This window comes from Gymnodraco acuticeps, unplaced genomic scaffold (genome assembly GCF_902827175.1).
Source record: "Gymnodraco acuticeps unplaced genomic scaffold, fGymAcu1.1, whole genome shotgun sequence".
In the NCBI taxonomy this organism is placed as follows: domain Eukaryota; kingdom Metazoa; phylum Chordata; class Actinopteri; order Perciformes; family Bathydraconidae; genus Gymnodraco; species Gymnodraco acuticeps.
Window position 1 is genome coordinate 139,370 of NW_022992006.1, and position 12,618 is coordinate 151,987.

At 43.3% G+C, this 12,618-nt stretch overlaps 1 protein-coding gene across 2 annotated transcripts; it reads right to left on the reverse strand.

The window, feature by feature from the left end:
- Positions 1-1,367: 1,367 nt before the first annotated feature.
- On the reverse strand, positions 1,368-12,382 carry qser1 (glutamine and serine rich 1). 2 transcript variants are annotated; one of them, XM_034201352.1, is made up of 13 exons: positions 11,992-12,382; positions 10,237-10,346; positions 9,711-9,848; positions 5,981-9,217; positions 5,087-5,391; positions 4,779-4,895; positions 4,533-4,666; positions 4,252-4,439; positions 3,930-4,067; positions 3,697-3,794; positions 3,079-3,225; positions 2,788-2,883; positions 1,368-2,623 (listed from the first exon to the last, which is right to left on the reverse strand). In XM_034201352.1, exons 1-13 carry the CDS (start codon positions 12,099-12,101, stop codon positions 2,483-2,485), a joined length of 4,959 nt encoding a protein of 1,652 aa, XP_034057243.1. In that variant the 5' UTR covers positions 12,102-12,382; the 3' UTR covers positions 1,368-2,482. The 2 variants fall into 2 exon arrangements, with proteins under 2 accessions (XP_034057243.1, XP_034057242.1); XM_034201351.1 differs by having other exon boundaries at positions 5,981-9,238.
- Between the last annotated feature and the right edge of the window lie 236 nt (positions 12,383-12,618).

Consider the following 12,618-nt stretch of genomic DNA (forward strand, 5'->3'; position numbering starts at 1 on the left):
AACAATGCAGTAGATAACAAATTCATAAGCTTCTCATCTGGAGAGCACATTCAGTATCTATCTCTACCAGTTGTGCCCGTACTGGAATCTCAAACGCTTGCTTGACTGAGCGTCCTCCGCAACTCCAAAGGACAGAGGACAGAGCTTTCCCTCACTGAGCTGTAGCTGCAGTACAGAGACACTCTTGTTGTTTGGGGGCTGCCAGTAATTTGCCATTGTGGCTGGGCTGGCGGGACAATCATATTTTATTCAACAGGCTCAAGAGCCTCTCAGACGACACAAAGTCAGCCAGCCTTTCACAGGAAATAGTTTGGTCGTGAGAGCATGGCGGGCGAGCATCACAACACGTTCCTTCCCCCAAAAGAATATGAGCCAATATTAAAGGTCACCTATTGTGCAAAATCCACTTTTTCATGTCTTATACATAAACATGTGTCCCCTCTGTGTAAAGAGATTCTGAACGTTTCAGGAAAAAAGATTTGCTCACTTTTTGTCCTGATCCATTTAAAACGTGTCTGAAAATGAGCTGATCAGATTTTGGCCACTTGATGTCATAACGTCGTTTTGGTAATTAGCCAATCACCAACCAAGGTAACCCCAGCCCACCTTATCACCTGCATCTCCTACTAGATCATCAGTGTTCTTTTTAACCAAATATCTCTCAGAGGGGAGTGGCTCCTTATTTTTCATCTAAAGTAACAGACAGAGAATCAGCACTTTTGGAACAGGGCTGAAACAGAGGGGATTATGGGATGCTGCAATGATCTGTTTGGTATTTGGAGCCAAACACTTCAGAGACATGTTTTGTATCTGAGACCTGTAATATATTGATGAAAAACAGTATAATAGGGGACCTTTAAGTGCACACTCCAACAAGCAGTTGTATTTAGTAGGAATCAGTATATGAAGAAAACCAGTAAAGCACAAATCTGATTTTATTGTGCTTTCCTGGGATCCCAGGAATCAAAGTTGATGCTTTTCAAGGTGTTTACATCATAACAGAACGAGGAAGGATGGTAATATCACCCCTCAAATCTATCTAAGACATGCCCTATGAAAAAACATCAACTAAATTGGAGTCTGTGTAATAGAGTGAATGTATTATTATTATTGTTATACCAAACACTCTTGCCAGGTCCTTCTCTAATTGCTCAAATTAGAAACTGTCTTCCAAGTGAAAGTATTTCAAAATAAAATAATCCACACAGATAGACTGTACTCCTGTTCAGAAAGTGTAAAGTATGGTAATGACATTAGGAAAAGCCCTCCGAACTAAGACTACATCATTTTATTAATCTGTTGAATCAAACTCCAGTCCAAAATTATTTGGGGATGAAACGGTCACAGAGATGAACATAACAAAGCAGTCATTTAATACATACGGCACTTTATTTACAAACTGCATCTGTAAAGAACAAGATTATTTCTGATAGCATAAAATTAACTTGAAAAGTCAATTTTAGAAAATTGTGAAAAAACAATTAAAAAGTGTCTTAGAAATTGTAATGAGAACATAATATTTACCTCTGTGAAAAATATATATCTATTTGTCATAAAATGTGGCCTATGTCTGTAAAAGAGTATAAAGACAACTTGTTTCATTTTCCCCTCAGGTAAGTCAACGTCATAGTATTTGATTAAGACATTTAAAAAGCAGTACTGGAGCACTGACTTGCATCTTAAAAGCAAATGGGTGTTTGAAGCATAAACGTTAATCCTCACTATAGATACAGAACAGAAATCCCTCCTTAAGTGAATCGCTGCAGTTCCCACACCCCTTTCCTTTTATACAAAATGTACATTATATATAAGTTGGCGCTCCATTACAAAATGGACATTTTACAAACGGTATATAACTACGGTTATGCATAATATATATAGATTTTTTTTCCTTTTTTTTTTTTACAATAAATCAACTTCTCATTATGCGAGCCTCCTTATCAATGATTGACGAAGGCTTATTATAACTGTAGGCAATTGGATTTCTGCATTTTATTTGCTGTGCTCTACTTCCTATGCCGATTGCTTTCTATCTGGTGAGTACTCACTGGTTATAATCTGGCATTTAACTACAAAATTAAACATTTAAAAACTCATCATAAATCTATGAAAAAGGCCCATAAAAAGTGGGCTTGTGACTACACAAACCTACAAAGACTAGGGGAAGAAGCATTATGTGGAAGTCGTCCAAAAATACTTCGAATACCGAAGTCTTTGTCCTGCGTTGATGAAGTCTCTTCTTTCTGCTGGGATCGGACTTTTGACTTCTCTGCTGTCCGGCTGTTCCCCTGCTGCCACTTTAAGCCACAGGAATCCCAGCGTCTTTTATAAAAGTCAGAAGACAGGTCCCTGATAAAAATCTCTCTGTGGTTGAAAGGAGAGACCAACCCCACCCTTATCTGCTGACATTTTGAACTGAAGGCATCCTCATGTTTTTAAGTGTTGGACTTGGTTGTTTAAAGTTGAGCTTGCGAAGGTGGGATCATCGGCAGGCCTGCTGCACTTGATTTATTAACTCTCCGAAGCGATCGAAGAGCCCCTCTACCCAAGCTCCGTTCTGTAGACACCTCTGAACAGTCTCCTCCTGCCCCAAGTGTCCTGTCTGCACCTGCAGAGACGCGATCTGGAGTGCAGAACACAAACAGAAATGTTTTAATAAAAGAGCTTAATAGAGCAAAGTTTACCAGAATATTAAGAATCTAAAAGGAAACCTTCTAAGCCTAGTCAAATCATTACATTCAGAACAAGTTAGAAAAGTAGGCATATACACAAGGACGCATATCTCACCTCGTCCTTACACATGAGGTACGTGTGGTACTTGTAATGCTGCAGAGAGTGGTACAGAGAGAACCACTGAGTTTTCTGCTGGTCCACTGTATACTCCTAGAAAAGGGAAAATCCACACAATGTTATTCAAGGACATTTGAACATTATTTTTTAAGATCAAATCGCCAAAGGAAAGGGCACTGTGGCTTCAGTGCTCAGGAGAATGAAGAGAGGAGTGAAATGCTGACACGGCGCCCTCTGCTGGACATATAACTGCACAGTGAATATGACCAAAACAGTATCCAGTCTCACCTGTGGCACTTTGTTGGGCATCTTGTAGGGCTTCAGGCTTTTCTTGTTGTAGGCCCTCCCGCTGAGACGCACTTTAAAGGCCGGGGTTTCCCTGTCCTTCTTCAGTTCAGTCACGACTGAGATCTCTGGGAAGCCGTCTAGGGCCGTCTAAAGACACAACGGGAGGGAGACTTGGGTTTGTGCACTGCATTCACAAACAGCTGTAGTGCTGTTTGGTAGTGGAAAAGGTGCTCTTGAGTATTTAAAAAAACAGCGTGCAGTCTTCCCCGTTTGTTTAGTAAATTATTGTCAAAATATTTAGAGGATTTCGATATTTCTTTATGAATTTATTGCTGTTCTGACCTAATATTGAGTTATTATTTTTAATGTGTGGTTCCCTTGTTGCAAGACAGTCTGTCATGTGACTTAACCTGTTTACACAGATCATGTGACTGACTCATCAACAATGACCATCTGTCTACTTGCTGACATGTATAAAACATGAGCTCTAGAGGAAATCATTACAGTATGTATTTCTGCCTGATGAAGACCTTAATGGCTTTAATACATAGTGAGGTTTCTAACTTTTACTGTGACGAAGCCTTTTGAAGTGAAAATCATGCCCAAAATCACACCAACCTTTAGGACCTGCCCTATGTGCAGCTTGTGAAGCAGGCGCTTCCTGTTGTCAGTGATCATCTCATCCACTCTTTTCATAGGTGGCAGCAGCAACTCATCTGAAACAAGACCATTTAGTAAGTTATCATAGCTGTAATACTGACTCACCACCATTTTTGGCAAACATTTATGCTATTTGCAAGGCAGGGGAAGGGAGACACCAGTGGAGAGAAATACAGAGTCAATTCACTCACCATTTGCCCTCTCAAGAGCAGTCATCACATCCTCGTCTAAGGCAATGCTGATGAGCAGTTCCACGAAGCTCCTGAATGTCTCCTTCATGGTTCGCGTGTTGAGAAGCCGTGAAGCAAATGGCACTGGAGGGTTCAACTCTAAGAGTGTGTGTGTGTGTGTGTGTGTGTGTGTGTGTGTGTGTGTGTGTGTGTGTGTGTGTGTGTGTGTGTGTGTGTGTGTGTGTGAGTGAGAGTGAGAGAGGGGGGGTAAGATTAAGAACTACAATATTTTCAACTTATATTCAACATGGATTTAACAAGATAAGTTAAAAGGCTTCTTTACCATCATCGTCACCACCCTCATCTGCAGATGATCCAGAGGCAGCCGGGGAAAACGCCTCCTTCCATTTCCTCCTCTTCTTAGGCGGGGGCTCTGCTCTGGGCTTCAGTTGTTTGGGTCGAGGCTTTTGGCTTTGGGAGACTGAGGGAGGGGCAGCTGTCAAGCCCAGCAAAGTTTTTACCTGAACACCCCTGGGAGGCAGAATGAAATAAAGAAATACCACTGAAGAGTCGTTTTTTAAAACAAAAAATACAGTATCAAATCAGTCAGTACTCATAGCGTACCTTAGCGAGCTCATAGGCTTGCAGCGTGGCTTCCGACTACAAACTCGTACATACTCCCTTTTGTTGACTGTGTCCAAGAACTTCACATACACCCTCTGGTACATCGTTTTGGCGTCACCAAAGTACCCAAGATACTACACACAAAGAAAAACAACATGTTACCTGGCGCAGTATAAAGAAACATTTTAGAATGATTTAATACTCCTGAACGCACACATGTCTATTGGTGAGTCTGCTTTAACTTACACTGTTGGTGGCTGAGAAGACTCTCTTTCCATCCCTCAACTCCGGCACAAATTTCTGCAGCAGAGCCTTCTGGACTTTCCAGATGGCTGGAGGCTCGCTGCCTGATCTCATTGTCACCTGGAAACATTCACAAAACACAGTGTAGAGCATCGTTCAGCATGGAGTATCAGTTTAAGAGAAACATTTAATAATAAATGTTTAACTACAAGTAAACAAAAGATGTGGCACGACTATCCCAAATGCTGCTGAACATCAATATTCATGTTCACAAACATTCATTTACAGCTCATGTTTTCCAAAGGCCTTACCTTCAAGTTTTCGATATCCTCGTTCCTGACGACAAACTCGTCTCTCTCCCGGTACATGCCCTCCCCCCCGCTGTCTGACAGCTCCTCGTCAGTCAGCCCCTCGATGGCCACACTCATCAGCTCCACAGCTAGCTGTCCCAGTGGGGTCTGTTTAATCTCCTCTTTGGCCACAAACACATTCCCTAACGACAAAGCAGTTGCTGTCTGTATAGGAATGGTAACCCGCGACAAACAGGTCAGCGGGACGGTGAGGGGCATGGTGGCAACTTGGTCTGGCTTCATCATCGGACCAGGCATGTGGTCATCTAGAGAAGAGTTGCAAATATATGAATGTATTGGAGAAAATAATTTTCAGAAAGTAACATGAAAAACGTAACTATACCCCTTTTATGTACAATAAATCAAAAGATTTCAGACAGCATTTATTCAGAAAACGTACCAAAAGAAAACTCGGGTATGATGAAGTTCCAATAACAGCACAGCAAAGAATACTGTTACCCAGTTTTACATTTGTGCACGTTATCACACAGGGAAGTATAACAGGAAAGACAGAAAAAAAAAAAAAAAAATGTATTTCTTTTTTTTTTTTTTTTAGGTAATTTATCAGGTAAAGTACTTTTGCTTGTCACGTCCCGCAAAACTAAGATTTATTAGTTTATCTTTGATATTTGTTAGGTCTATTTCATATACACATTTATGGTCCTGACTGTTTGGCATAATAGGCAATTCTAAGTCTAGACTCAAGTTACTTTTAGGATTTGTTATCATTTTCAAAATTGTATTTAAAAATACATTATAATCAGAAATAAAATGGAGGGATAATAATATAAAAGATTGTTAATGCATGTTATAAATATTGGCAGCTCCTGACAAGCTTAAGCAGCGTATTATTACCTGGCCTGGATTTCCGATCTGAAGACTCATCCAGAGCGGAGAGTGCTGAGCTGATGCTGTTCCTCAGGGCCTGGTTCTTCCCAGTGTTCTCCTCCTCATCCGAGCTGAAGGATGGCAGAGTCTCCAGGTTCTTCTGCAGATCTTCCTCCAGACGTTTCTGATGGGAGCTCACACCTGGGCTCTCCTGAGTTATCACGGGCAGAGTCTGTAGTTTGGGAGGCAAAGAAGGTAAAGCACACAGCGGTGGTTTGTTGGAGGTGGAGGAGGAGGAAGAGGAGGAGGAGGTGCAGGGCTTTCTCGGGCGACTGGTAGTCCGCGTAGGATTTGGAGAGTATTGCTGTTTGGGGCCTGATTTGATGAAGTCCAGGAAAGAGCCTATGAATCCAGTTTTGACCTCGGGCTGTTTCTCTTCCACTTCACGGATCTTCTGTCTGATTCTCTCCTGCTGCGGACAACCATCAAACACACCTTGTGAAGCAGATGGTGAGCTGGCGTCACTACCCCTGGAGTTCTGACGCTTTGTCTGCCCGCCACGCTTCGCTGGTCTGGCCTGTCCACCGTCCTCCTCAGAACCACCTGGTTTGGTGAGGGACTTAGAGCGAGCCTTCTTTTTGGGAAACTCTTCACCCCCTGAGCTTTCCATGAGGCTGTCCTCTGTTTTTTTTGCATTCCCTTTGACTCTACTCTGGAAACTTTGGGGGTCATACACCTGCCCAGCTAAGTGAAAGTCATTCTCAGAGCCTCCCCCATCTCCATTTGTGTCAAGTTCAGAACTGTTGTTGTGGTGCACAGGCTGACCGTGGCAGTCTGTGGTCATCCGAACTCCATTTAGTGTCATAGTCATGTTGTGGGAGCTAGTGTTGGTCATGATTGACTGTTGTGCTGAGGAGAAACTAGGTGACATGTGCCTTATATCTACGGTCTGGTAGTGACCTTTAGAATCAATGGGTCTTGCCATCACTGCCAATTCCGCCTCAGCAGAGGATGTCGCTTTGACAAAGTCTTGGGGTGCGACGCCACAGGCTGCCACCGTAGCGGCGAGGATATCATCGACATTTGACAAAATAGTTCTGTCATCTGCAAGAAGCATTGAGTCTGGGAAGCAAATGGAGTTCAGAGCGAAGTGGTTTTTGGCATCATGTGGCTGCTGGTTTGAATGGCTGTAGTGATGTTTAGAGGAATCAGAGCATCCTTGTTCGGACTCTACTGTGCCCTGCTGCCTCTGGGTTTCAGTGATGCCTTGACCCATTAGTTCTCTGCCCATCTGCAGATACTGGACATGAACAGGGCCTAGATCTTGAGCTTGTTGGATACCTTGCACTGATAGCACCTTTGAAGAGTTTTGACTATGATGGACAAGGGGCTGCTGGAGCAGAATCATCTGGTTGGGCTCGAGAAAAACCTGAGTGCTGGGGACGGTGATATATTGGGGGTGGGCTATTGGGCTCTGGGACTGAGAATGATTCTGGTGGTTTTGCTCAGGAGACTTCAGTTGAAAAGAGGTGTGCTGCTTTAGCTGTTCCGAGCTAAGGTGTAAATGTGAAGATATGATACTGGAGTTTGTCGTTTTTGTGTTGGTAGTGTCCTGACCATTGGCACTGCTTAGATGAATGTGCTGTTGGCTCAGAGAACCCATCCTTTCATCTTTAACCTGTGATGCGTTTGTGTGACCCAGTACCATGATCTGATCATCAGAACGCGAGTTGCTTCGGATTACGCTTTGTGTTTTGTGATGATCGTCCATTTTTGAAACTACATAGATGACATTGTTGTGAGCAGACATATTGCTAGCTGCAGCAGAGGCCTCCATTGATGCCTGCTGGAGAGCATCTATGTCCTGGATTGGAAGCTCTCCAGGTTTCTGTTTGCCATAAGTTGGCTTTATGTCCTGTATTGAGGATCTGATGTTGTTTTGTAAGGCTTGAGAAGTTAAAGAGTAGGCAGGCAATGGTGCAGACAAAACATATTTATGGGGCTGTGTGTGCTGCTGGGATAGCGTGCCATGCGTTTTACCTCCCACTGAGGCTTGCATGAGGGTGTAGTCCTGTGAAGAATTTGATGTGGGCAGACTCTGCACACATGTGGTTGGGTACGATGAGTTAAGGTTAAGGGATTGTCCTGTGGCGTAGCTCTGAGTCACTAAAGCTTGCCCCTGAGAGTGTGATGTGGGGTAGTTCTCAGAGAGATTCTGACACAAGCCCTGAACCTGGGCTCCATACTGGATCTCCTGCTCCTGGCTAAGCCCGGGACTTGAGGAGTAAACAAGAGTCTGACTAACAGAAGCCACATTGTCAGACTGGCTGGAGAGGGAAGGGAGAGTCTCGTAAAGTGGGGAGTGTTTGTCTGAGGTTGAATGGGGGGGATGTGACTGGGTCTGGGAGGTGATATAGGTTTGAGCTAAACTGCTGGACATGAGACTGGAGAGCTGGACTGACTGCTGGTTAGCAATGACTGAGTTCTGCTTCTGTCCTGGGGAGGAGTACCGGTCAGGAGACGCTCCCGTCAGGTTCTGCTCGTGACTCTCTTCACCACCAGCAGTGTGGGGAGCTAGTTCGGAAGAGCAGTCTTTAGCTTGAGTTACTGAGTCTGTTTTGGTTTGTGGAGCACGATGGACCCCTTGAGAGGAATCTGCTCCTGCGCTGGTGCTACAGGACACCGGGGTCTGACGGGATGGGTCCTGCTGGTAGGCCACATCCGCTTCACTGCCAGAACCAAAGTACCCCTGTAAGGAGTGCTCTGAATTGGGCAGTTGCTCTGAGGCTGTGTGGCTACTAGAAGGCCTCTGGTGGTGTTTGATCACACTACATTCACGCTGAAGAGCTCTCTCAATAGAGCCTGAGAAAACGGCTGCTCCATAGGGCTGTGATGCACCATGAGGGGCAGGCAGGGCCGAGGGTAGCAGGCTGAACTGGGGTTGCAGGAGGTGGGGAGCTGACTCCTGGGCTGATCGGTAGGTGGAGGACTGGACAGGGAGAGCCGAGGCTAAAGCAGAGGAAGAGAGATGATTGAAGGCAAGTGCAGTGGGAAGCACACCCTGGCCTGGTTTGAGATGAAGGAGGGGGTCATGGTGAGAAAACAGGCCATTGGTGGAAGTGCTGAAGGCAGGATCCTGGAGAGCCATGGATGGGTTGGTAGCATAACTCCTGGAAGGGTAGGCACCAGTGTGCTGATAGGAGGACAGAGCAGCAGGAGAGGAGAAAGTGGCAGTAGAAGGCAGTGCACCAGTCAAATACAGCTCTGTGGCGGAGGAGTTGGTACCTGCATTACACAGGATAGAGAAAGTTAGGACACAACAGGCAACGTGAAGAGATATGAACCAAGCAGAATGAATTAAATCTCTGTACACTATAGATACAACAAAATCAACAACCATTTTTGTTCTGTGAAAGCCTTTCATAGTTTAAAATATTTACAACAATCTTTTATGAAATCATACGATGCAAAGTTCCTTTATTTGGTAGCGAGCCAATCATCTATTTAGGGTATTCGATTATTGGATAAACTGGCAAAATCATCAGTTAATATGTTTCTCGCGAATAGACAAAAAACACCATAAACTTAGCTCAAAGTATGTGATAATGTATTCACAATCTGTGACACATATTCAATCTGTACCGAAGTCAGGTTATTTAAGTTACATCAAATAAAGTAAGAAGACAAAATGCATATAACAAACATGTGTGACGTGTAAGCAGCATGTGAATAACAGAATGAGTGGATGTGTTCTCACCAGCGGGCCATGATGGGGGCCTAAAAGGAGGAAGCAGTGAGGCACTAACAGGACCAGCCTGAAGGCTTCTGGATTCCATGGCTGACAGGAAGCTCATGATTGAGGTCTCAGAAGTATTAATGCTTGAGTCAAGTGCTCCTGTTAAAAGAGGGAGAGAAGGATAAGCAAAGAAAGGGGCAACAAAGTAAAGACATACCTATGTGCTAACTAGTAAGTTACTTAAATAGTTACTTATATAACACAATTGCTAAAAAAAAAACATCTCCTTTGACCCTAGTGATAATAGGAAACAATATATTGGTTGACAACAAATAAAAACTAAGGCTATAAATAGTTAAACTGAATAAAATACCACAATAAAACTGTCCACAACCAGGCCTGTGTATTTCAGTCGTTTATAGATCCTTTATATATTTATATACACTAACAAAGTGATATCTTAAACCACAGCATACACCACTAGAAGTAAGTGACAGATTAAATGTATTATAATTTGCGTGAACTGACCCTGGCATTCATAACTCACCTGCTGGAGCAGCAAGATGTGTAGTAGTGTAGGTGGGAAGCTGGTGGCTTGAAGTGTAGCTTTGCCGCTGAAGGAGCTCTGCATCAAGGTGTGCTGCCCCATAACTGGAACTGCACCAACACACAACACATTCATTAAAGCATGCATCTTTACAAGCAGCACTGAAGCATCCAACTATCCACTGAACTTTTTTTTTTTGGCCACTGTTCTTAGTAAAAACGGAGACGAACAAAGTAAAACAAATTGCGTGTATGCTTTATTAAACATTTTGGTAAATAACCAACTATAGAAGTTCATAGTTCTTGTGAAAATCTGGATAGATGTTAAAGTGGTTTCTGAATTGTTGAATTCACGAGTTACTCACATAAAAAACATTGCTCTGACAATGTGTGTAATCTGAGACAATTATGAAAAAAAGTTGTATCTGACACGTGACTTTATATTCTCTCGGGAGAAGATTCATAGGAAAATCAGAGGTAATCAGATGCAGCCATCCTGATCTGAAGTGTTCGCTTTTTGCCAGAAGGTGAACATCTGTGGAACAATGGAGTGTTGAAAGAGAGTACACACACACACACACACACACACACACACACACACACACACACACACACACACACACACACACACACACACACACACACACACACCACACACACACACACACACACACACACACACACACACACACACACACACACACACACACACACACACACACACACACACACACACACACACACACAGTAATCAGGTGGACAAAGCATTTGAAACACCTCTCCATATAATGCAGATGAATACACCACATGCCACTCCAAACTACAACCTCTAAAACATCCCATTATTATCTTCGTGAAAAGTGGATGATTGATCTGTTGAATGGAATTGCATTTTTACTGGTGTACCTTATAAAGTGGCACACAGATGCGTCATCTAATAAATCATCTTCAATAGGGAGTGAAGAGTAATAAGTATTACTCATCAAACACAGATTTAGTCATCCTGCCTGCAGCATCATCATTAGTGGATAACTTTATTGGCGCTGGTCTTTATAGTTTAGGCTTTTATGTAAAAGTGCTGCTTTTAATGATCCCTGTTAATTAATACACTGTGGAGTAGTGCATAATAATCCAGTAGGACTAAATTAGAGCTCTAGCTACAATGTTGGCAGGTTGTGTGGTTACATTTGCTATGTTTGTTTTATAAAATAAAAACAAGTTAAAATTATCTCAACGGTAGCATTGGACATTTAACTGGCAAATTTAAAAAAATATGTACAAACTCCGACACTTCGTCTGTTAGCTCTTTGGAAACAACACCAGTAGCCATACAACACTTATTTGAAGTGCCACAACTGACATGAGTAGCATTGGTAGCTAGTTACCTATATTGTTTAGGCATTGGCGATCACCTGAGGGTTAAGAAAACAAGCCGATAACATGTTTAATGTTTAAGCTGTCTAGCTGGACGAATGTTTACATATGTGAAATAATGCGCCTTTCTGGTTAGCACTAACTCTGTAAATGACCATGCTGAAGAGGTGGTGTGCTAGCGAAAACTAGCAAGGTGGGAGGCAGTTACACACGGCTAATAAACAACAAGTCAAAGCCTCCACAACTCCGAGCAAATTCCGGTTATGTCTCAAATTCCTTCAGAGTTGGCGATAAACACAAATGCACTTTTCTCCCCACTGCAAAGCTAGGCCCTCCATCACCGATATTTCCTGGGGAAAGTGCCCTCTCCTTTATCTTTTACCTTGGCTTGACACTAGCGGTGCTGCGGTCATAGGCCCAATAAGCGACGGTCTGTGCTGGTGGAGCCAGCGCGTCCGCAAAGCTGGAGGTCGGGTAGTTCCTGTCCATCATCCGGTGAAAGATTCACTTCCACGGGGGAGCTTCGTGGAGCAGCGGACACACATCGTAGCAGCCCGGGGGTCCGACCGACCGACCGACCGAGCGACCAGGAAAAGGAGTCCCGTCTGAGCACTGCGCGGTCCGCAAAGCCGCCGTGAAGTCGTGCTATATCCTGGATAAAAGTGTACCTTGAGTATGGGGGATTTCTTTTAATTTTCGTTCATCTCCCGTCATGAGAGCAGTGCAAGGCAAGCCCTGTATGGTTTCACGTACCCATGTTGGTTGATTTCCCAGGATGCACCGCAGACTTTGACTGGAAGTTTTGCAGTTTTCCTTTCTTCCACCAAAAACTTTAGCAGCCTGTTTTTGACATCACATGAAATATCAAAACATTGTTTCTACAATGTCATACAATCCAAACATTCCAGTTGGCAAACATGTGTTATAGACTGTTTCTGCTTTAATAAAGTTATGAAATTGTGCCTAAATATTTCCAAAAACACTGAACAATATTTCAAAGATGTACATT